The 22,800-nt window shown below is 33.6% G+C and overlaps 1 protein-coding gene and 1 long non-coding RNA gene across 3 annotated transcripts in view; one reads left to right on the top strand and one right to left on the bottom strand.

The window, feature by feature from the left end:
* Positions 1-22,800, top strand: part of LOC126737084 (unconventional myosin-XV) — an 81,596-nt gene that overhangs the window by 26,075 nt on the left and 32,721 nt on the right. For both annotated transcript variants that reach the window (XM_050441788.1, XM_050441787.1), the window contains exons 5-32: positions 134-371; positions 459-623; positions 679-847; positions 5,450-5,662; positions 5,737-5,989; positions 6,053-6,208; positions 6,269-6,449; positions 8,198-8,462; positions 10,616-10,701; positions 11,726-11,959; positions 12,020-12,289; positions 12,348-12,801; positions 12,867-13,092; positions 13,150-13,386; positions 13,445-13,707; positions 13,763-14,289; positions 14,403-14,698; positions 14,822-15,325; positions 15,483-15,618; positions 15,675-15,836; positions 15,894-16,160; positions 16,562-16,785; positions 16,842-17,041; positions 17,107-17,306; positions 17,368-17,464; positions 19,623-19,792; positions 19,849-20,064; positions 20,120-20,364. In XM_050441788.1, the coding sequence (XP_050297745.1) occupies positions 134-371; positions 459-623; positions 679-847; positions 5,450-5,662; positions 5,737-5,989; positions 6,053-6,208; positions 6,269-6,449; positions 8,198-8,462; positions 10,616-10,701; positions 11,726-11,959; positions 12,020-12,289; positions 12,348-12,801; positions 12,867-13,092; positions 13,150-13,386; positions 13,445-13,707; positions 13,763-14,289; positions 14,403-14,698; positions 14,822-15,325; positions 15,483-15,618; positions 15,675-15,836; positions 15,894-16,160; positions 16,562-16,785; positions 16,842-17,041; positions 17,107-17,306; positions 17,368-17,464; positions 19,623-19,792; positions 19,849-20,064; positions 20,120-20,364 (6,654 nt within the window). The remainder of the gene's footprint in view (positions 1-133; positions 372-458; positions 624-678; positions 848-5,449; positions 5,663-5,736; positions 5,990-6,052; positions 6,209-6,268; positions 6,450-8,197; positions 8,463-10,615; positions 10,702-11,725; positions 11,960-12,019; positions 12,290-12,347; positions 12,802-12,866; positions 13,093-13,149; positions 13,387-13,444; positions 13,708-13,762; positions 14,290-14,402; positions 14,699-14,821; positions 15,326-15,482; positions 15,619-15,674; positions 15,837-15,893; positions 16,161-16,561; positions 16,786-16,841; positions 17,042-17,106; positions 17,307-17,367; positions 17,465-19,622; positions 19,793-19,848; positions 20,065-20,119; positions 20,365-22,800) is intronic.
* Positions 2,488-22,800, bottom strand: part of LOC126737087 (uncharacterized) — a 51,101-nt gene continuing 30,788 nt past the window's right edge. The window contains exons 2-4 of the long non-coding RNA XR_007660876.1: positions 3,637-3,811; positions 3,148-3,573; positions 2,488-3,082 (exon numbers count right to left, since the gene is read on the bottom strand). This is a non-coding gene — a long non-coding RNA (uncharacterized LOC126737087). The remainder of the gene's footprint in view (positions 3,083-3,147; positions 3,574-3,636; positions 3,812-22,800) is intronic.

Below are 22,800 nucleotides of genomic sequence, written 5' to 3'. Positions count from 1 at the left end.
TTTATCTAAGTGATTTCATAGTAAAATTAAATCTAGTAGTTTTTCATATTTCTTAATAAAAATTGATTTATAGAGCTACCATTTTCATCAATTATTTTTCAGTAATGTATATCCTTTTTTTATCTTTTTATAGGTAGTAGTAATAAGCGGTGAAAGTGGCTCTGGAAAAACTGAATCGACAAAACTAGTGATGCAGTATTTAGCGGCAGTGGCGCCATCTGCGCCGCGTGGTCAAGCGCTCGTAACCGAACAGATACTCGAAGCCACGCCCCTTTTGGAAGCATTTGGAAATGCTCGAACTGTAAGGAACGACAACAGCTCCAGATTCGGAAAGTATTTGGAGGTTTATTTTAAAAATGGCGCTATTATCGGTAAGTACTTTTATGATTTTTAAGTGGAATTTAGTAAGAATACGAAATGAGTGAATGGTAATTATTCTTTGTTAATGTCTATTTTAGGTGCCAAAGTAACGCAGTACCTTCTGGAAAAATCCAGGATTGTAACGCAAGCTCCAGGTGAAAGAAACTATCATGTTTTTTACGAACTTCTTGGGGGGTTAAGTAAAACCGAAAGGGAGAAATATGGAATGGTGGAGGCTGAGAAGTACTTTTATCTTAATCAAGGTATAATTTTAAACAAAATATATGTATAGGTGTAATTTCAAACGAAAATTTGTAGGTGGCAGCGACTGTTCTCCTGGACATTCTGGTTCAGGTGCGGATTGGAAAGCGCTTACGAGAGCGATGCAAGTGTTGGGAGTTAGCGAGAGCGAACAGGAAGGGATAGTAAAGATTTTGGCATCCGTGTTGCATCTTGGAAATGTCTATTTCCATCGAAGGCAACTAAGGTAAGACTTTTAGGCAAAATAGTGATGTAGTATTATGGAAAAGAATGAAGTCGCATATTTGTCATATTTGACGGATAGTTGTCTATATACAAGGTATTAATTAATTGCCTATAATAAATTTAACGGGCGATTCATTAAGTAACTTTAAGACAAAATAAGCATGTGCATGCAACGGTTTTGTTTACGAAAGAAAGAGTGTTAAACTTCCGGATTTCCATAGATTGTATGAGTGAGTATCCGTAATTTGTTCGGCTTAAGTTTGCTGCCTTTAACAATGTAATTATTAGAGACTCTTGATTAGGTCTTATGATGCCTTTAGGGACGATACACGTGTTACCAATTATCGTTAATCGAAATGTATGTAAGTTCGAGACCTTGAGCAAACTTATAATTTTTCCATACGTTTTTTCCATACAACAAATATGGAATAAGTTTCTTTTGGAAATGTTGTTATCTTTCATAATTTTTTTATTAACAATCATGTAACAGCAACAATAGATTTTAATAACCACTCTATTAAATTGCATTACATTTACACCTAAACTAACGGTTTTTTACTTAAATAATTAAGGAATACGTAGTAGATAATAATTAAGGGTTGCCTTGGAAAGCAATTGCAATATTTAGTAAATAAATTGACAGTTGTTATCAACCTATTCTAGGTTATTATCGGGAGGCCTGTAGCTGTAGGTACAGTTCAAATTGAAGAAGCTGCCTATATAAAATTGAAGCAAATCCTAATACCAGCACTTGAAAAATATCCAATGAATTGAATAGTAACCATGGCACATCTTAAGAGATCAGTAGCTCTGCCGCCCGAAGGTGAACGGAGATTTTTGTCAAAATTCAGTTTGTTACATCAGTGGATTCATTATGGATTTAACTTAAATTCAGTTAGCCGCTTTTATGCTTTGTACGGCAGAGCTTTATCCTTATTATGTGCAACGTGTAGGTATAAAATAAGAAGAAATCCAAGATTCCTAAGACAAATATTGTTTACTGATGAAGATCGCTTTTCACGAGTTTCAATGATCAATTTTTATAAAAATCACATTTTTAGAATAATGGCACAATTTCATCACACTTTAGAATAATGGCACAGGGTTTGAATGCAAATTATCATAATCGCTAGATTGGGAGAGCAGGCCCATAATAGCTCAGGCCTCTTCGCTCGCCTGATATGAATCTTTTAGATTTTTTTTTGGGATACATTAAAGAGATGGTATACAAAACACCCATTGAAAGTGACGAGAATCTACGGAACAGAACTTATGTAAATTGTTTATTACGAACATTGGTGCATGTGACCTCATAAGAAATACGCTATAGGTAATTCAATGATGAGGCGAAGACTGTTTATTCATTTTTACTAAAATCTATTTATTTTTTCTCAAAAACGAAGCTAAGATAAACAAAAATTTAAGACGATAAAAAAGGATCGAAAAGAAACAAGCGAGAACCAGCTAAAGCGGAAGTGATGGCAGTGATGAACATTTGTTCCGGTTGTGATGGAGAGCCGTTCGATAAAGCTCTCGTCTTTCTCGAGCGTTTTATGGTCCGACCGTAACGCAGTGTCGGATCTTTTAGGGAACGCATCTAATTTTAGGTATTTTTTTGGTGCTATAATATGTAAGGGTATTTGTAAGTGAGTTGTGGCTCGTTCGTGTTTAATGCAAAGGCAGCACTATAAATGAGGCGTTAAGAATCGTAGTGGCGTAACATCAAATATATTGAAGAAATTAGTAATTTATATATAAAAATTGCTACTTTTTTCAATGGCGGTTTTTGTAAAGTTCCTATAAGATTTTTAATTAAAAATGTTTTGATTTATGTTTGTTATTAAAAATGTACAGCCAAGTGAAACTAGATTTTTGAACTTATTATCTTACATCTCTAAAGAAGTCTAGAGTAACTTTTCAATACATATGGAGTACACAAACAAAATCATTAAAAAAAATTAATGGAGGATGACCGAAGTATCTTTAGTTACCCATTAACTTTATTCAAGGTTTTCTTTATCTAATCATAGCCATTTTCTAGTTTTGTCCTCCAGTTTGTCAATGAAAAACAGATAAACAAAAACAAAAAAACAGATGAAACATATGCAAGAAGTTTAATAGGACCTACTTTCTTCCGTTTTTCTATTGGGCCTCTTAATAGATAAAGCAGATCCAAATTTTCAATTCATGCACAAGGCTTACGTTTTGCTACACTTACCAAGTTGAGTTTGAATACCTAAAATCAAATTAGTATTTAGTGTCATTCGGAAATTTAGTCCATTGTATTTTCATTCATTTCACCTTAGAACCTAGATAATTAGAACCTTTCTATTAGCAATAGCATCCTCCAGGTTCTTGGTAGAAAAAAAAATATCATTTCACTACTTGAAATGGCTTTCGTTTGCATGCAGATTTAATTACAGTCATCCAGTGATTCGGTATATACATACATGTTTATGACACTTCTTTTCTTTTTCTACAATACCGAAATCCTGATCACAGGGAAGATATAAACAAAATATAAGAGAATTGCGTTGAACTTGTCATAAAGTAGAGCAAATTAGGGCTATCTTAATGTTGCGATATTGGTTATTGTGATTACACCAGAAGTTTTGTTTCTGAGACAACATTTTTGCAACAGTAAATAAGGCAAGACAAATAATTAAGGCCCTTTGGATTAATTTCAGATATAAATAACGGCAGTATTAGCACCTAAATCATGGACCCCTAAAACAAAAAACACTTAAAAAAAAGATATTGTATTATTAATTTCGTGATAAGCTAACTTACCTAAACAATCTTTCCATAGTTGATGTTTAAAGTACGTTAATCCTGTGGACAGATCTGAAGTGGGCAAAGTCATTAAGTCGATTAAAGATAAAAAAGGATTACTTCTGATTGACGAAGTCAGTGGCATGCATTTTTCTAGTTAAAAATATTGGTTATAGTATTCCTCGGGATCCCACTGTAAAAAAATTAAGCTGAATCCACACCTTACTTTATAAATTATACGGCCAAATTACAACAAAATTGAGTAAGGATATTCAAGATATTTACTGCAAAATATTTTTTTATTTAAGCTTAACACTGTATTTCTTGTAAACGAAATACTTGTCTATAATATGTCTAATTTATTTCAACTTTTTGTTTTGAAGTTACCCAAAGAATCGCCTGTCAAATTTGTTGTACAGGGTGGGCAAATAAGCGAGGTAAGCGCTTCAATCTCAGTACATCTGATGCATTTTTTTAATTATGAGAGCATTCCGAAAAAATATTTTTAAGTTCCGTATTTCACTGCTACAAATTAAATAAGACTAAAAATTAACTAATAAAAACGTCTTTTTCCGAAAACGTATATATATTAATCTATACTTTTGATAATACTATTATTAATGCTACCTAAAAAATTCTCTATCATTTTGGTTTAAGGCTCATTGACATATAAAGGATACTAGGAATGGAAGAAGTTATTGAAAGCGTAATCATTAATATCGGTGTAACTTCTAAGCCACTTATTCGATTTTAGGAATTCAAAATTTGTTCGCAAGATCAATGTAGCTGTTTTAATTGTCCGATCTCATTACTACTCTATAGTTCCTAATAAAAGAGCTAAAGGGTGCAATTTGAAGAAATTCCTATTTTTTTTCATTTTACTCCAAAAGTTCAAATTGAACCGTATATTTTTGATATCATATTTGAAAGGTAGATGAAATTTGCAAAATTACTTTTAAAACCGGACGATGATATATTTGCTCGTTTTAAAATTAAAGCGAATTAAATTAATTTTTAGGCACTGAGTCAAAATTTATGTACCGCTATCTAGCGTTAGAATGTGTACGTCTTAGTTACGCTTCCTTGCGGTGAAATACGGAACTTGAAAATAATCCAGAATTTTCTCAGAGACACTCTTATAAAAATAAGAACAATTCCATTATTGCCAGATGTACAGGTCCTGAGATACAGCCGATACATCATTAACATTTCTTTTGTAAATTATTTTACTCAATATTTTAAACAGTATGTAAATCCTTAAGACAGCTCGTAAAAATATCGTAGCAAATAAACGATTGGGTCATTGAATTTATTACGCCTTCTTAATTATGCAGAAGAATGTTCATTTGCATTAAATTTATATGCGCCTTAATATGAATTTCATCAGTACAGGTTGCCGAGCCTCGACTTTGATGACCAAAATATATAATTGCCATTTTGTATTAAAGATTATTTTTGAAAAATTTATGTGACCAGAGAATTTTTTATAAGCGGCATATTAATATTCCTTACAGATTACTATAAGAAGACTATACAAAGAAACTAGGTTGGGTTGTATAAGTGCATTGGACTAACTTCTTCGTCCGCTATATTTAAAGGAACCTTTAAAATCAATTTATGGCTATACGTAGTACCTAATTAATTTCTTTTAAAACAGCGCAATATTACCTATGTGCGTAGTGCCCAACAAGTATTTATATGGTATGTGATCTGTAAATAATGCTTATATGCTAATCAGGATGTTAATATTTCCTCATAGTTTCATAAGATGTACAGTCACTTTAAGGATCTTCTCATATATACCTAATTTATGTGTAAAATTTCAATTTAGACATGGACAAGAGGGCGTTGAGGTAGGCTCCGATGTTGAAATCAAGTGGGCCGCACATCTTTTGCAGATCTCTGCCAATGGGCTACAGAGGGCCCTGACGTCGCGTATAACGGAAGCGCGGGCGGAACGCGTTTTTTCGCCGCTCAGCATCGATCAGGCGTTAGACGCGCGGGACGCGTTCGCGAAAGCGCTTTATTCTGCGCTTTTTAATTGGTAAGTGTTTTATTTATTAATTAAATATTATAACAATAATGTAAAGAATTTAATATATGTGTATCTTCTTATAGGTTAGTAACAAGGGTGAACTCCATAATCCAACGGGGAGGACTCCACAACGCAGCCCGAGTTTCGCTCCTAGACATCTTCGGTTTTGAGAACCTCAATGAAAACTCATTTGAGCAACTCTGCATCAATTTCGCCTCTGAGTCTCTGCAACTTTACTTTAATAAGCACGTTTTTAAATTGGAGCAGCAGGAGTACGCAAAGGAAAGACTCGAATGGACCAATTTGACTTGGAACGATAATACTCCAGTTATACAAGTAAGTGCCATTGAAGCATCTTGTTTTTTAATTTATAAATTATATGATTTCTTTTCTTTTAAGCTATTAGGCAAGAAACCAGTAGGTATATTCCACTTACTGGATGACGAAAGTAACTTTCCTAGAGCCTCTGATGCGTCATTTCTGGAAAAATGTCACTACAATCACGCCTTGAATGAGAACTATTGTCGGCCCAGGGTTGGAGGCAAAGAATTTGGGGTAAATATATTATTCTTTGCAATTTATTTTACCTCATATATAAAATACAAAAATTACCAGATTCGTCACTATGCTGGTCAAGTCTGGTACTCCGTAGATGGATTCTTGGACAAGAACAGAGATATCCTGCGACCAGAAGTAATAGAACTTCTGACATCCAGTAAAGAACCATTGGTAAATGCTATAGCAAAACCATTAAGCAACCAGTCACAAAGCAGAACATTACCAAAGGGAGCCAATGGTAAGACTTTACGTTCAAAATATGAACTTGCTTTCTTACTTTGCATACTGAAATTATATTTGTTACTAATTCCTTCAAGCATACATGCAGAGTGTCCCGAAAAGGTCTTTGCAAAATCTCACCACATATTCCTGAGAACAAAATAGGCCCATTTAAAGCAACTTATCTTAGTCCGGCATTGCTTCGACTCACAGGAAGGTAAAGTTAAAAAATGAAAATCGTTTTTCTTTTTAATTTATGAACATTTTTTAACGTATTATTAAAAATGTGAATCCAGAAGTTTTTTGGAATACGTTTAATGGTTTCTTAGCTTTTTTGTCATCAATTAACAAAAAGGGCCCTTTTGTTAAAACCCAATAAAGTTAGCTGTTTTCGCGGTAATTCGGTTTTTAGATGTTCAGTTTCGCAATATCGGTGATATAGTGGGTGTATTCAATTTTTTTTAATAAGAAAATTAGTTGTCTTATTTAAGCACGAAATTAATTTATTAAACAATACGGATTTTATAAAAATTGTTCAAAATGCTTGCCATTTTCATGAATACAAAGATTTACATGCATAAGAGAACTAAAATTAACTTTCTGCATTAGCTCGAAGATTATTTGTTGCGTCTTCAATGCATTGCCATAATTCCTCTTCATTATTATTAATTATTATTCGCATTGACTTAATACGCCCTAGAAAAAAAAATCCAGAGGAGTCAAATCTGGGGAATATGGGGGCATCATTACCTCAGGGCATAAACCACATATTTCTGCGAACTTGAAGAGTTAAATCTTCCAATAAATTCGGCAAAGTGTTTTGCAGACGCTGCTGATAAATTTCTCCCGTTAATCTTGGAATTACAGAACCAATAATGAAATTGCCAATTATACCAGCCCATACATTAATGTTAAATTCGTATTGAACATCATGTTTTCTTACTGCATCTGGATTTTCTTTATCACATACAAGCTTCGTCGGTAAACAGAATATTATTGCTTAGGTTTAAGTTTTTTTTTCTTTGTAAATGAATAAAATTATAAAAATTTAGGCGCATTGCAGAATCTTGGAATAACATGTCTAGAACTGGCGACTTATGTTATGGATATAAACACTGTTCTCTGGTCACTCTATTAACGACATATAAAATGTATAAATAAAATGCAGCTACTTTAAAAAATGATCAAATCAAAAAGTCTCAAAAAAAACATTTTGCACAAAAAATAAAATATAACATAAATAAATAAAAATTCGAGCTAATGCAGAAGATATGCAGAGATTTAATTTTAATTTTCTTTGGCTTTTAAATTTGTATTCGTGAAAACGGGGAACATTTTGAACATCTAACAACCGAATTTTAGGAAAAACGGCTAACTTTAACAGGTTTTAACAAAGAATTTTTTTTGTTTAAAATTTATGATAAAATTGTTTTTTTTTAACAAAAAACGAAAGAAATTACACTTAGAAAAAAGTTATGGACATTTTAAACCAATATTAGTGCAGTGTGAAGCGCCCTCTGATGGCCACAGTGAAAGGGTGTGCATTTTCGGGTTTTACATCCCAAAAAAACCCTGGATTCGCATGTTTAAAGTAATACGTTAAAAAACTTATTTTTTGAATTTACCGTCCTATATAGGTCGGAATCGGAGCAATTTCGAAAAAAAAGTAAGTTGCTTTAAATCGGCCAATTTTAATCTCAAAAATATGTGATGAGACTTTATAAAGACCTTTCGGGGACACCCTGTATAGATTTCCCGATTTTTTAGGCCGGTTTGTTACTATGAAACCTCGTACTCCTACAGTGGCGGCTCGATTTGGTGATAGTTTACAACAACTATTGGAAAACATGTCCAAGTGCAACCCTTGGTTCGTCAGATGCATTAAGCCCAATAATGATAAGACTCCAATGAAATTTGATATGCCTGTGGTTTTGGAGCAGCTTCGGTACGCTGGGATGTTAGATACGATTAAGATCAGGCAGTCCGGTTATCCTATCAGGATGAAGTTTCATCACTTCGTGGAAAGATACAGGTGAGAGTATGTTGCATTTGTAGACGTTTTATTTAATTATTTTTCATTAAAAACTTTTCATTCTTAATGCTAGGAGAAGTTGGATTTACATAAAGGCCATTGCACATTAAGCAACGTTATTTGAACCTGTATTATGAAGTTCGTCTTTATTATTCATTTCATCTCTTATCAACCTAATGCTTTTGCCATTTTTTTTGTATTACCTTTTATAATTCTTATTGATTTTTTTATAAATGAAGGTTACTCTTGCTATTCAAAAAATTCTTAATAATGCTAGAATCGTATTTAATAATAGGAAAATAAAAAGTTGTATTCTGGAATGGTTCTTCTAATTCTAGTGTCTAGGTTAATCAAATAGCAATCATTTTTTCACAAATCCAACGTATTAAATTATTTAACAAAATGTTACTTAATTAGCCTACTTAGGCCTGTGTCAATATATCTTTTTTTAAATCTACGCCAAATAAATCCAAGCTTTTTATAAATATCTGTAATTAAACCATTAATTGGATCTTCGGTAGATTTTTTTAAACTAAAAATCCTATAACCCTGACAGATTAAAATTAAAAAAAAAATAGGGCAGAAAATAAAATAAATACTATGAATAGTAATGGACAATAATAGTTTTAAAGAGCCTGACAAAGTTTCTATTTTAAACCTAAATTAATTAGATACTGTAAAATGGGTGTCTCCAAATACCAGTGTGACCAAGTGTTTTTAAATACTGATACGGCAAATTTATTCCTTGGATGCATAAATACCAATGCATTAACATACAACATATTAAAAATAAGTCGTTTTCTCTTCTCTATAAAAAAGACAGAACCTTCTTATCAAATAGTTCCCTGATCGCAAGTTAACACTTTAATTTCCATACCAATCTTTGGCCAAGCCGGTATATTTTTTAATTCATAGGTATAAATATTGATTTGTAAGTATTTGATGCATTCCTTGATGCAATTCCTTGATGATTCCCTTCTTCAGTTTACAGATAGAATAATGCGTTTGAGTTGACTTTTTAGAGTTTGAACGTGAAATTTTCTTATTCTGCTGTGATTTACTTCAGAGATTGTAAAATCCTAAAAAATCATGTCCTATAAATTGTATGCCTCTAAAAATGAATAAGTTCAAAAGCTAGCTTCTATCTAAGAGACTGGGACAGAGCTTTGATCAAAATGAAGAGGGTTAAATAATTTTTGTGTTTTTTTCACTTTAAATGAAAGTCGTTAAAAGTTACATTGAGAAGTTGGCATTGGGATTATATTAGTAAAGCAACAGCAATCAACGTTGAACCTAGTTAAATGTCTATACTACTTAATGAGATTATTAGCTTATATGGTTGTTTTTAAACCTTTGTTCCTAACTAATGGTTACATCACTATAATAATACTATTCACTCAATTTAAAAAAAAATGATATTAACCAAGAAAAGAATTTTATTAAAAATCTAAAGCATAACGATAACGGTATATGCTCTCCGCGATAGACCTCTACTAAATTTCTCATAATAATTAAAAGGATATTTCATAATATGTGTATAGCAATTAAATACACGGTAAATTGGTTACTTAAATAGGTTTGTTTTTAATGCGACTAAGGAATACCAAGTTTCGCATTTAGAAATGAAGATCTGGTGCACGATTATGTGAACTTGTTAATTTTATTTTGTGTATTACCATAATTATTGACGTAGGATTGCCAGTGGGTTTCAAAATATATTTTTTTGGTCTGCTAGTTCTTTGCTAAATTTTAAAATTGTTTTTTCTTAATACTTACGTTTATTTACTAAATTTACACGTAAATATAAAGCAGAAAATACTTAGTTTAGGCTCTTAAGAAAAATTATATATTGTTCTAAAATTTTAATATGCTTGTTCGTTGTTTTGTTGACCATACTTTATAGAACCTTGAACATGTTTTAAATTGTTTAAATTTCTTCCCTAATTTTTACAACTCGACTACGATAATAATCAATAAAAATACCGTAACGGTAAACTCGAGTAGTGCCTCTCTAAATCCGCGATATTTCAAATAAATTACAACTAATTAGCATTTGCTGAAGAACAGAAAGTAATATGTTATTTCATATTTAAAACGTATTAAGGTATTATGTGGTCTAGACGTCATAATTTTAAAATTTTACATTTCGGCAGGTACCTGTTGACGAGAATACCAAGAGGGGCGCCTTATAGGGATTTGTGTAGGGCCATTTTGGAGCAGATGCCCTACAGTGGTACCGGTAAGTACTAGTTATTTGTGCAATTCATAAAAAGTATTAAGGTTACATTTTCAAAAGAATAACTTTAGGCGTTCCAGGTGTCGGCTTCATTTTATTAATTTGTTTTTATTGTAAGATAAGTTTCATTGTAAAGTTTATGATTTTTAATATTATTTTTTCTTAATTTAAATTTTTTATCTCATTGTTTTTTGTTCTTTAAATTTTGATTTAAGTTCTTCGAACTTGTTGAAATTTTTTTTGTTTTTTTGTACTAAAGCTTTCTTCTAGAAAACATTAAAATAAATTTTTGTGATATTAGGTGTATATATCATATTTGTTTACCTTTTTCACCATCTGTTTCACAGAAAATTGAAAGTAAATTTAGGATTAATCTTATTCCTAATAATAATAATTATGATTAAGAAACATTTGACTGTAATGATGTGCATCATTTTCTCAATTTTTATTACCGTTTTCTATATTATCCTTTCAGATCATTCTTTTATTTCCTCTTTATTAGTTCGGGTAGTTTTTAATTTATAAGACTTTATTTAATTGCTTTTTAGCAGGAATCGCCATTTAAAGAATATTTAAATAGTCTTCTTTTAATACTAATTAATTTATTTAATAATTTTAATTTCTTTTTAACGTGTTTCTTCAATCTTTTTAAGAAAACAATACCAAAATATTTTTTTTTCCAATCATATCCTACTTTTACAATTGGTATGTAAAATTTTGTACAAAATTTAAGACCCCTAAGTCTTAAATCATCCTTTATAGTTACTGAATGTATTATGTCTCCTTTTATCGATAAGCGATAAGGTGACAAACCTGTCCTCTAGACTTATCACTACTCATGCTCTAAATGTAGGTAGAGGTTGTTAATAAGATGAAAGGCCTTATTTATCACGTTGGTTCTGAAGGTCAAGAGGTTCACTTCTGACCCTCAGTATGATTTTCAATGAAATAACAATTAAATCATAACTGATCAAATAAATATTAACATGACCAGTTAAGTTCAACAAATATTGTTTTCCAAATTCAGAGGGTCCAGACTATCAACTGGGTGCCACCAGAGTATTCCTTCGTGAGAAACTTGAACGAGAACTGGAACGCCAAAGAGGTGAATCCCTTAAAGGAGCAGCTATCGTAATCCAGAAAAATATCAGAGGCTTTTTGGCTAGAAAACGCTATAGGAAACTTAGAAGAAGTGCTGTTACTTTACAGAAACACTGGCGTGGATACAAGCAGAGAAGAGATTACTATAAAATTAAACAAGGTAGCCACAATCGGAAAATATATTGATTCAATATTTATTAACAGCATTAAATTTTTCTAGGTATTATTAAGGCTCAAGCTCTATATAGAGGGCGTAGAGAGCGTAAACTCTACGGTAGACGCAAGGCCGAATTCAAGCGCCGAGTCGAAGCTGAGAAGATCGCTCAGGAACGAGCTAAGCAACGTGCAGCTAGAGAAGCTCAGCTGCAGGCGCAAGCGCAAAAAGCCAACGCGAGTGCTAAGGCTGCTGCTAAGAATATTGATAATAAAACAGCTGTTAACCATTTGGAAATACCTGCAGAGTTAGCCTTTATATTTTCTAAGTTAGATGGTAAGTCATTACATTTTAATATCCTCCAAAGATGTTCACTCCACTAATAATTTTTCAGGCTACACTCCAATCCACACCGAACGCAACCTAGTAAAAGTCTTAGGTGGAGTGACAGGCAACCCTCCTCCTCTCAACCTCCCCCACGACCTTAACCAGTTCGAATTTTCCAAATTCTCTTCGGTTTACTTTAAGGACGCCGATCTACACTATAAAAAGGACCCAATTACCACTCCTTTCCTCTCCAAGGCCGCAGCTAGAGACCAAGACTTCCAAGATGCTGTAGCTCTATTCAAACTAATACTGAGATGGAGTAATGACTCTCAATTAGCAGGACCTAGAGAAAGAGCTTTGGCTGACTATATGGTGTATAAAGGATTGAATTCTAGGGGATTGAGAGACGAGCTTTTAGTGCAGCTTTGCAACCAGACCTACAAAAATGATAATTCTGATAGAGTATGGCAGCTGATGGCTCATTGTTTAAGTAGTTTCCAGCCGAGTCCACCATTAAGCAAGTAAGTTGATAATATCAAGAAAATATTTTATTTACAATGATTTTAACTTAAATACCACTTTACAGATACCTTTTGAAATTTATCACCGACCACGCTCCAGCTTCAATAAGAGAAACTCTTCAGCGAAAGCTAACGAGGAGTCTTCAGAAAGCACCACATTCTAGAAATATGCCCCCCAGTTTACTGGAGTGGAAAAGTATCCGCCAAAAGGCAAATTGCGCTTTACCGCTCACTCTTCCAGATGACACAGTGGCTAGCGTTAATGCTGATTCTTGGACTACATGTGAGGAGGTAACATTTGAATTAAAAATACTAGTTGAACTCTTTAAAATTTATTTTACCTTACAGGCTGCCGCTCTGGCTATGCAATCTCAAGATATCTCTCCAGATGGATGGACAGTAATTATGGATGATGCTGGTGTAGTCTATGAAGGAAATGGTCTAGACTACGTGTTTGATTTGGTATCGGAACTAGAGTTGTGTCCAGCTTTTCCCATTCAAAAGTCTACCTTATTAAGAACTGGTACTAGAAGAAATTTTCCGGTGGAGGTGGACCATCATGTCCCAAGTCCAACGAGACCCCAGGTAGTAAGAAAATAATGAGCAATTATGAAACTTTCTAATGAATATTTTGACACTGTAGGTTCCACCACCTGAACCTCCAATAAATATCACCAGAAAAGTATCTAGAGAACCGCCAAGAGAGATAGTGAGATCTTCGCCACCAGCTCCAATTATGATGAACGCATCAAAACAAAGCTCCAGAAGGTCTTCTAGAGACGTACAAAATGTTGAAACAAGATATAGTCCTAGCAATAGAGGCTCACCCGTGGTAAATACCACTGAATCTCCTATTAGAAAAGCATCACATGAAGCACTCTCCAGATCGTCTGCATTAAATGACAGGTATAATAATTTTTTATAAGTGATTCACTACCTATTATAATTTTAATTTTTTTAGATATTTTGACCAAGAAAAAACCACACGATCGAGAAGCTTAGACAATCTCTTGGGCGAGCCAGAACCCAATCCTTTGGCAGAACTGGGCCTCTCTCAAACTTCAAAGCTAAATGAAAGATACCACTCCGTAGAACAGTTGGCTCCCATTAAGCCGGTAGTAATGAATCACCAAAACTACATGGGTAAACAAGATCTCGACTTCGAATATCCCGATATTGCAAGCGTTAGTACCTCGCATAGAGACCGCGGAGGCCCTAGGTACATTAAATCACAATATGCTGGTAAGAAAGCCCCTCCGGGAAGCCATTCTAGCAGGGCTTACATAGAAAAGTCTGAGTTTGGAGTTAGAAGTTCAGCTATGTCAGACACAAGTGAGGCTCCAAGTTTAGCGTCACATGTGCGAAGAGTGAGGGTACCCTCACAGGCTAGTGATGTTGATCAGTTTCTTGATGAATTGTTTAGTCCAGTTTTGGATGGAAATTTGGATGAATTATCTGATGCAAGATCTCTGGCAGCTAGTATTAAAGGTAAATAGTAGTTTTGAAGCTGGCACTAGTTGAACAAAGAGATTCTAATCGTGTTATATTAAATGTAGCTTCTTTTTCGTTGTGACTTTTCTTTAAAAAATGATAATTTTCAGGAGGCGACGAATCTCAAATGGATGAATTTGTTGACCGTCTGTTTAGTCCCATATTAGATGAAGATCTAGATGATCTATCGAGTTCTGACCATTTAGTTGGAAGAATTAAAGGAGGCAATAGCCATCTAGAAACTCCTATGGATTATGATGAAATAGAAGGTTTAGATGAATTTTTAGATGAAGTGCTTGGGAACACTGTAGATCCTGATATTGACTTACTATCAGATGCTACCCAAATGGTGTTAAGAATAAAAGGAGGTGGAAATAGAGATAGGTCCAGCAGCCAGATGAGTGAGGTATGCATTTGTTGATTTATGGCTTAAAATGTATTTTCAAATAATATATTATATTTACTTAAAATCAATGAAAAATTATAATCCTATAGAGAAATATCTGTAAAAGTTTGTTTATTTTTGTAGGGTTCCTCAATGTTAGACCAAGAAGTAGAGAACATTACAACACCACAACCGCAAGGCTCCGGAAGTAACACCAACGTCGACGACTACATTAGCGATCTTTTTCGACCAATATTCATCAACGACAGCATTAAAACCTTAGCAGAAAAACACAATCTCGTAGACTCTATCAAAGGAGGTGGTTCTACCCAAAGTGGCGCCTCTTCATCGAACTACAACTTTCCAAACATGTCTTCTCCACTAGTGACGCCAGCTCCTCTGATGATGCCCCTTCTAAGTCCTACCCAAGAGGGTTTTGTTCCAATGTTTAATATGCCTGCAGTGGGAATGAACGGGATGCCACAGAATAACACCGATTTGGCGGCATACCAGCAGAACTTACAGAGGGCGTTTTTACAAAGTGCCATGGCCCAAAATATTCAGATTCAGCAGCAGTTGCTTGCACAGAATCAGGCGTTACAGCAACTTTTGACTCAGAATGTCACAACCGGCGATCTGAATGTAAAGGTAACTTTTTAAAGCGTTAATCAATCAAATAATTGTGCTAATCGAAGTACATAACAAATACTGGTAAATGAGGACATAAACTGTTATGTTTGTGTTGCAGTGATTCTGCTTAATTTTTATTGTTTGCTTTAATTTAAATCCAAAATGTTAATTTTAGGTTACTGAGACCATTCAAACAACAGTCAAGGCCCAAGTACATGCAACACCTCAAACTGATACCAAGAGATCCAGCTTCAGGGGAAGCAACAATGCTATCACCAGAAAATCTAGTTCTCCTAGTGTTGGATCTTCTGGTAAAACCACTTCCAATAGCTTCGTGGTATATTATTGCTAATAAACCTATTTTCAGACTACAAATCAAGAAAAACCAGCTCCGACTCTAACCAGAGCATTCACAATAGAAGTGGCATTCCAGCTCCACCTCCAATGCCTCCGCCTATAGACGAATGCGATCCAAATGAAACTAGACCATTTATGGATCCATATGGAAGAGCAAAAACAGTTCGAATTGGTAATAGTTACACTTTAATAATGTATTTCTTGTATAATGAGTTTTATTCAATTTTAGGCAAATGGCGTTGGCCTCCTCCTAAAGGTGACATGAGCCACGGGCAGATAGGAGAAGACTTCATGCAGTTTAAGATGCGACAGAAAGAGAGAAAAGTCACTCCAAATAAAGATCAAAATATTAGTAATGGAAATGGATCGGTAAAGACTGATACCTCACTGGAATGGGACGAAATCGATTTCGAGCCAATTGTTAAAGAAAGTGATAAATTAACAAGAACCAATTCTAAAAAAGCTTTTGAGATTGGGGCATCTCGGCCCTCACCAGGTAATTTTTTAATTTTAATACAAAAAAAGTTAATATTGTTATTTTCAATTTTAAAGGTTAAGTTTAATGTGAGGATGAAGTAAAATCCAAGCCGTTTCAATTTTTTTCTCTTTATTGCCAACGCTTTTCGTTTGTCGTAAAGTAGAACATTGTTGTATCTTTTGATGATCCCATTAAGTGTCTAGTTTTTAAGGATATATATCGAAGTACTAGTGTGCAAGCAACAAGATTAAATGAATCCTTAAGAAAGCCGAATATAAGCCGAAACGTTGGCAATAAAGAGGAAAAGATTTAAACGTCTTGGATTTTACTTGACTTCACATCCAACTCAACCCTTAAAGCTCAAAACAATTAAACTGGGTCACTAAAATAATATATTAAATTTTGATATCATTTTTTAGGGAGCATAGGAAAAATCAAACTAAGCTCAGAAATGAAGTTGAGGCTGGAAAGGGTTACAGCTAATCATTCGGTAAGATCTACGAGTAGCAGTAAAGTTGATAAACCCTCAAGGTCTGTTAGCAAATTGGAAGATACACGAAAATTAATGCTGGAACAACAGCTAGCCGGCAGATGGGGTGATGATAGTGCTAGTGGAAAGTCTAGTCCTGATACGCCACCACATGTAATAAAGATAAAACTTATGTATTATGCAACTTCTTGAGTGCAATTTTGTTCCAGATATCCCATAATGGTAATAAATCGCCAACGCAGCAGAGCTGGGCCAGTAGCAATTGGAAACCTGGACCTCCGCCTCCACCTATAGGACCAAACTCTTTACCCCCAGCTCCGCCTGGGCCCGCACCTCCTCCTCCAGTTGTAAGACCGAATCAACCTCCTCCACCAGTAGAACCTATAAGGGACAGTTTTAAAACACATCGGTAAAAACGAATTAAAATTAAGAACTCACATTAAGGGTATTAAATCGTATTTATTTACTTTTTAGGGATATGATAACTCAAAAGCAAGACCTTAGAGAGCAGTCGTCTTTTATGACCCAACGACAAGATAGAGACGCATTTGGAGTCCATCAAAATAGAGTAATGCAACAAAACAACTCTAAAAGGAATTCTTTTAGTGCCAATTGGGAGGTGCATAGTAGTATGACTGAAACCCATAATGACGGAACTAGCTGGGCACAAGAGGGTACTAGATTTTAAATTAATGGTTTTTGTTTCAAGTTTTTTTATATATGTTTCTATTTCAGAGAGTGATAGGCATGACGGGAGAATATCTAGAGACAGCTGGGAGCTTGCAGAATCGACAACTATTACCTCTATCGAGCCAAGGGATGTTGGAGGAAGGTAAGTTTTATTATTGCAGTAAATAAATAAATAAAAAGTCGTTTGGATGTGGATCAAGTGCAAACTCTTAAGATATAGCTTATGATTCGGTGAATATTCTTTTAAAAATATAAGAATACTTTTAATGGTAAAAACTATAATTGCAACAATGTATTCGCAGCAATCATCTTCGGAATGAAAATTAAAAAAAACAAGAGTAACATAGAGGTAAGACCATCTTTTATAAACAATAAAAGCAGCTTTCCTATTATCATGAATGAGAATTTATAGGTTCTAAAAAAGATCATGTAAGAATAACAAGACATCAAGATTTTTGATAAATAGGGTCTGCCAACGTCGTGTATTATCACCTCTTAATAAAACAAAAATAATTGATAATTTGTAGATGAAGTAAGACTTAATTTATTTAGAATCTACTCTGAAGTCTCAACCTCCTGGTGAACCTATAGTTAGAATCATCAAGAACCACAATTGCCTAGAACTATGAAACTTCACAAACAAATGTAAAATAGATGAGTTAAAATATGTCAAAAATAAGAATTTATATTATGAGTAAAATAAAGAATATCAGGAAATCTCATTGAACCATTGCTTAAAAAAAAGTTCTGACAGAAGAAAATACTCTGTAGATTTCCAAAAATGTTTTATTAAATATCTGCAAATAATGAAATGAGCAAAACTGTGCATTATGAAACCTTTGAATAAAATAAAACAGGTAATAATCAGTATGAACGTAAAATTGACTTGATCCATATTAATAAACTGGTAAAATAAATATCAAGTAATTGACATCTCAAATGAATAAAATTACTGCCTAAACTATTTACATAATTCTCAAGAAATAGACCAAGCTTAATTTATCGATCTACCCAAATAATTCTAGTTTAAAATCAATGAAGGGCCTCGGGAGAAAACCATGGATATCACAAAAACTTGTTTATGAGAAAATTAATTTTTAAAGTTTAACACTGTATATTACAGTACTTAATATATTATTAATACTTATAATATATTGAGTGTTATATAATTATAATAATATTGAGTGTTACTTATCAATAAATATATTGGTCACATAAGTTTTAATAAAAATAGAAAAAATATGATTGGGTGTAAAGCTTTTACTGGAAAAAAAATCCAGTTGTTGCTTATTTTTATTTTAAGCATGACTTTCCACTTTGGGGTTTACTAGATAATTTTGTTCAAAGTCGCTGGAACCCTTGGATTTTGATCTAAAAAAATTTACTAGCTATTTATTAAGGTTAAAATATTACCTTTTGATGTAAAAAGGATGTATGATTTATTACCTGATGGGACTGGTACTACTGAATCATTGTCATAAAATGGTCCTAAAATTCGTTATTCATCTTAAAACTTTATTGAGTTCATAAAAGCATTTCCAATTACCTGATTTTCTCTTACGATTACAACTTTTACTTTTCTTAGTTTCAACTGGGTGGAGATCACCAGGATCGCAACTTGTATTTGATACAAGTTTGCAGAAAAAGCTAGGTGTTATATAGGAGATACCTTGGGAGAAGGATACTGGTCAAATAGCTTAAGAGTCTGATTTCAACACTTATACTATATAGCACTATTCAAAGCATTAAAACAATTTTAAATGCTGAATTTCTTTTTATTGTTTAATACTACTGCTTTTCTTTCATTCAGGTCTTCATTGACTTCTTAAAAGAACAAATTAAAAACATTTACTTTACGTCGAATTCCATATTCGAATTTCTATTAACTTACCCTCGTATATCTAACAACCTTAAATCGAAGCCCAAGTTTTCGATTTCAATGCAACAAAACGGTAAAGATACATAATTAAATTGTTTCGTCATCTCCGTTAGGTACTTATTATCGCGATTAATTGCATATATTGATCCTTTTACTATGCATTGAACAAAGACAGATCACTTTCTAAGGTATTTTGAATGTTTTAAGCAGACTAGTTTGTGGCCGTGTTCTTTGCTAAATACCAGTTTAGTAAGCGATATGATTGTGATATATTTATTATTCGTTACGGTGTGTGTGCCTTTTTGGGGATTATGATGGTGTATGATAGTGCAAATGCTAGATTTTTTCCTACAATTAAATTAATAAGGTTTACATTTTAATAAAGCCTCCTTTCATAAAAATAAATGTTTTGTTGTTTTAGATGGGATAGAGAGGAAAGAAAATTTGAGAAGTCTCGTGGAGCAATGAAGGAATCGTCAAGTGAAAGGGCCACTTTTAGAACTCACCAGATGAACAAAAGTGCTTTAGAAAGAGAGAAGAAACATTCTATAGCATCCACTTCCGTGACAGATAAGACGGATCGTCATGAAGGTATTTAATAAATCTTAATTTATATTATCATCAAATAGTTGATAATAATTTTTTAGTTCAAGAATGGCCAGAATTTATGCGACCAATTAAAACTCCGCCATCAAAATCACCTGTCAATGTCCCATTCATGGCGGACGATAATGAGGAGCCAAGATCTCCTTCAACCCCCAACAGAGTTCTCCCATTGAGTGCCTCTGCTTATGTTACTTACAACAGGGTTTCTTGGTTACTTCGTGTGAGAAAAGAATATTTTTCTCCTTCAGAACCTCTAGGTAACTTTTATCAAACGCAAACATCATCCAGAAATATTAAGTTAAATTGTTTCAGGTCCTCTCAACGCCCTTCATCTGATATTCTGTCAAATAGTAGCGGACGTTTACGGGTTGACACCTTGCATACGATTAAATCCGAACGAGAAACGTGCTGGGGTTAATATGTTGTCAGGATATGGAGTCACAGCTGAGAACTACAATACTTCTCATAGGGCTAATATTAAGAGGAACGCCATTGAATTGGCAAGGACGTGGCCGCTGTATTTCGCAAGGTTATTTCCAGTATCTGGCGCAGCACAGGTAAATCTTCATGATCAATGTATTATAGCATTATAATTATATTTTTTTTCAATTTTTTATTTATACTGAAGTCAGAGTTTATATGACACATGTGCCTTAAATTAAATATGACAAGGGCTGGTGAATGATCTGTTTGAAGATAAATTAGCTCCTAAGATATAGCTCCAAAGCTCTGACAATTTTTAACATTAGCCTCAGTTATGATTTTTTCTATTTTTTTATTAGCTTTTCTTCTATTTTAGAAACTAGAAGATAGAACTGAAATCAGGCCTTTTAAACATTTCAAACAAAATTTTCTCAATAATTAAGCTTAACTTACTTAACGTCTTCTGATATTTATTAATGATTTTATTTTATATTCATAATCCTTAATTTATAGGCTTTAGAACTAAGTTATTTCTATAAAACTTTCTTTGAAGATGTTTATCACTAATTTATTGCACGTATGTCATATATTTTGTGATTTTGGATCAGATATTTCCTATACTTCCTTTAAATGTTTATTGTCATCTAACATCTTTTATATAGTTAAATTGCAATGATTCATTACATCATTTATTGTTACCAATTTTTACAAAGGTTTAGAAAATTTACATACTTTAAAGTGGTATGTCATCCACTTACATCAACCTGTAAATAAAAAATAAATTCTTCTCATATAAATTAATATAAAAGGATTATACAACGCTTGATAAATTTCTTTATATACAGATCGTGTTATCGTGAGCTACCTATTACCCAAAATAATGGCAACACCGCTCGGTTGCGGCTTGCAGGCGGCGGAATTTTTCGTTTTTATTTTTTGAACTGGGAGTCAGCAGATCTCACTTTGCTGTCTTACTGCACGTTGCATTAATAATTTTTGAGCATTATTTTCGTGTTTTTTTCACTATGGCTGTTTATGCCCCTTCCGAAAGGGTTCAACTAATTAAATCGTTTTATGGAGGCAATTCGGCAGTACAATGTAGAGATTTGTTTTCAGTGACATTTGAGAATAGACCGATTCCTTGTGCAAAAACGGTTCTAAATGTGGTTACAAATTTTGAGACATCTTTTTGTCTTCAAGATTATAAAAAATGCGACACAAAACGTCAAGAACCACCTGTTGAAGTGGTCCAGGATATAGAACGGCGGGAAGAAAAGGTTTGCAGTACCCTAGAACTTGATTCGACACGGTCCACTAGAAGTATTGGAGAGGAACTGGGAATAAGCAATAAAACTGTTGCTCGTATCTGGAAAAAATATAGGTACAAATGTTTCAACGGTACAAAGGTATAAACGGTACAAACGGTTCAATGGTACAAAGTATTCAAAAACTCAGGAAATATTTCCTGAAGACCAGTGGCGAAGAATGGAATTTTGTGAAACCATGATGGAAAAGGCAAATGAAAACGAATATTTTTTAAAAAATATTTTGTTTTCTGATGAATCTTCTTTTCCATTACATGGCAAACACAATCCTTCCATTGTTCGTTATTGATCTCAGGAAAACGAGCACAGAAGTTTTCAGTTTCGTACCCAGTATCCTCAGAAATTGAATGTTTGGGCAGGTATTTTGGGCGACAATGTTATAGGACCATTTTTTATTGATGGCACTTTAATGAAACGCCCAAAAGTACCTTGAGTTGCTGCAAAACCAAGTTCTTCCTGCCATTCAAATCCTACCTGATGTAGACCTGGGATCGGTTTATTTTCAGCAAGATGGCTGTCCTGCTCATAACGCGGCTAGGGTAAAAGAATTTTTAACAAATACTTTTCCTAACCGCCTTAGTGGGACTGGCGATATTAAATGGCCTCCTAGATCTTCAGATTTGTCTCTAAATGACTTTTATCTGTGGGGTTACCTTAAGCAGACCATTTACAAGCATGAATTTAGTGGGCCAACAAATTTAGAGAAGTTGCGAAATAAAATTGTCGAAGGTGTCAATTCCATTTTACCTGAAACTCTTTTGGAGGTGCGAAATAGCTTTTACGATAGGTTAAGTTTTTGTTTAGCGAAAGAAGGCGATTTATTTCAGCCTTTTATTTAAAAAATGATATGTTGTTAAGTTTGTTTATTAGGGTTTTATTTTTGATTTTTTATTATATTTTTATCAGAGTTGATATTTTATTTTTTATTAGAATAATGCTTTAATTTTCATTATGCAAAACACAGCATATTAAACATTTTAAGATTACAATTTTATGCGGGTTTTACACATTGTCATGCCTGTAAAACCCGCATTAATCCCGTCCTCGGGCCGGCCGGGGCGGTGCTCTGTCGCAGGCACTCGTACACGCGCGACGTTGCAAAATTTCGCCTCTATGCGGTTTCCTATAAGTAACGAACGAAAACACGATCACGATAAATAAATTAATCCATAAGAAATGAGTTTGAACATTAAATATATTAGGTATCCTATCAGCTCAAAGATAGTCTTGTCAGCAAATGATGGA

The sequence above is a fragment of the Anthonomus grandis genome, chromosome 6, assembly GCF_022605725.1.
Source record: "Anthonomus grandis grandis chromosome 6, icAntGran1.3, whole genome shotgun sequence".
NCBI classification, from domain to species: Eukaryota; Metazoa; Arthropoda; class Insecta; order Coleoptera; family Curculionidae; genus Anthonomus; species Anthonomus grandis.
Note: the sequence above shows the minus strand (reverse complement) of the source record. Positions and strands in the feature narration are given on the sequence as shown.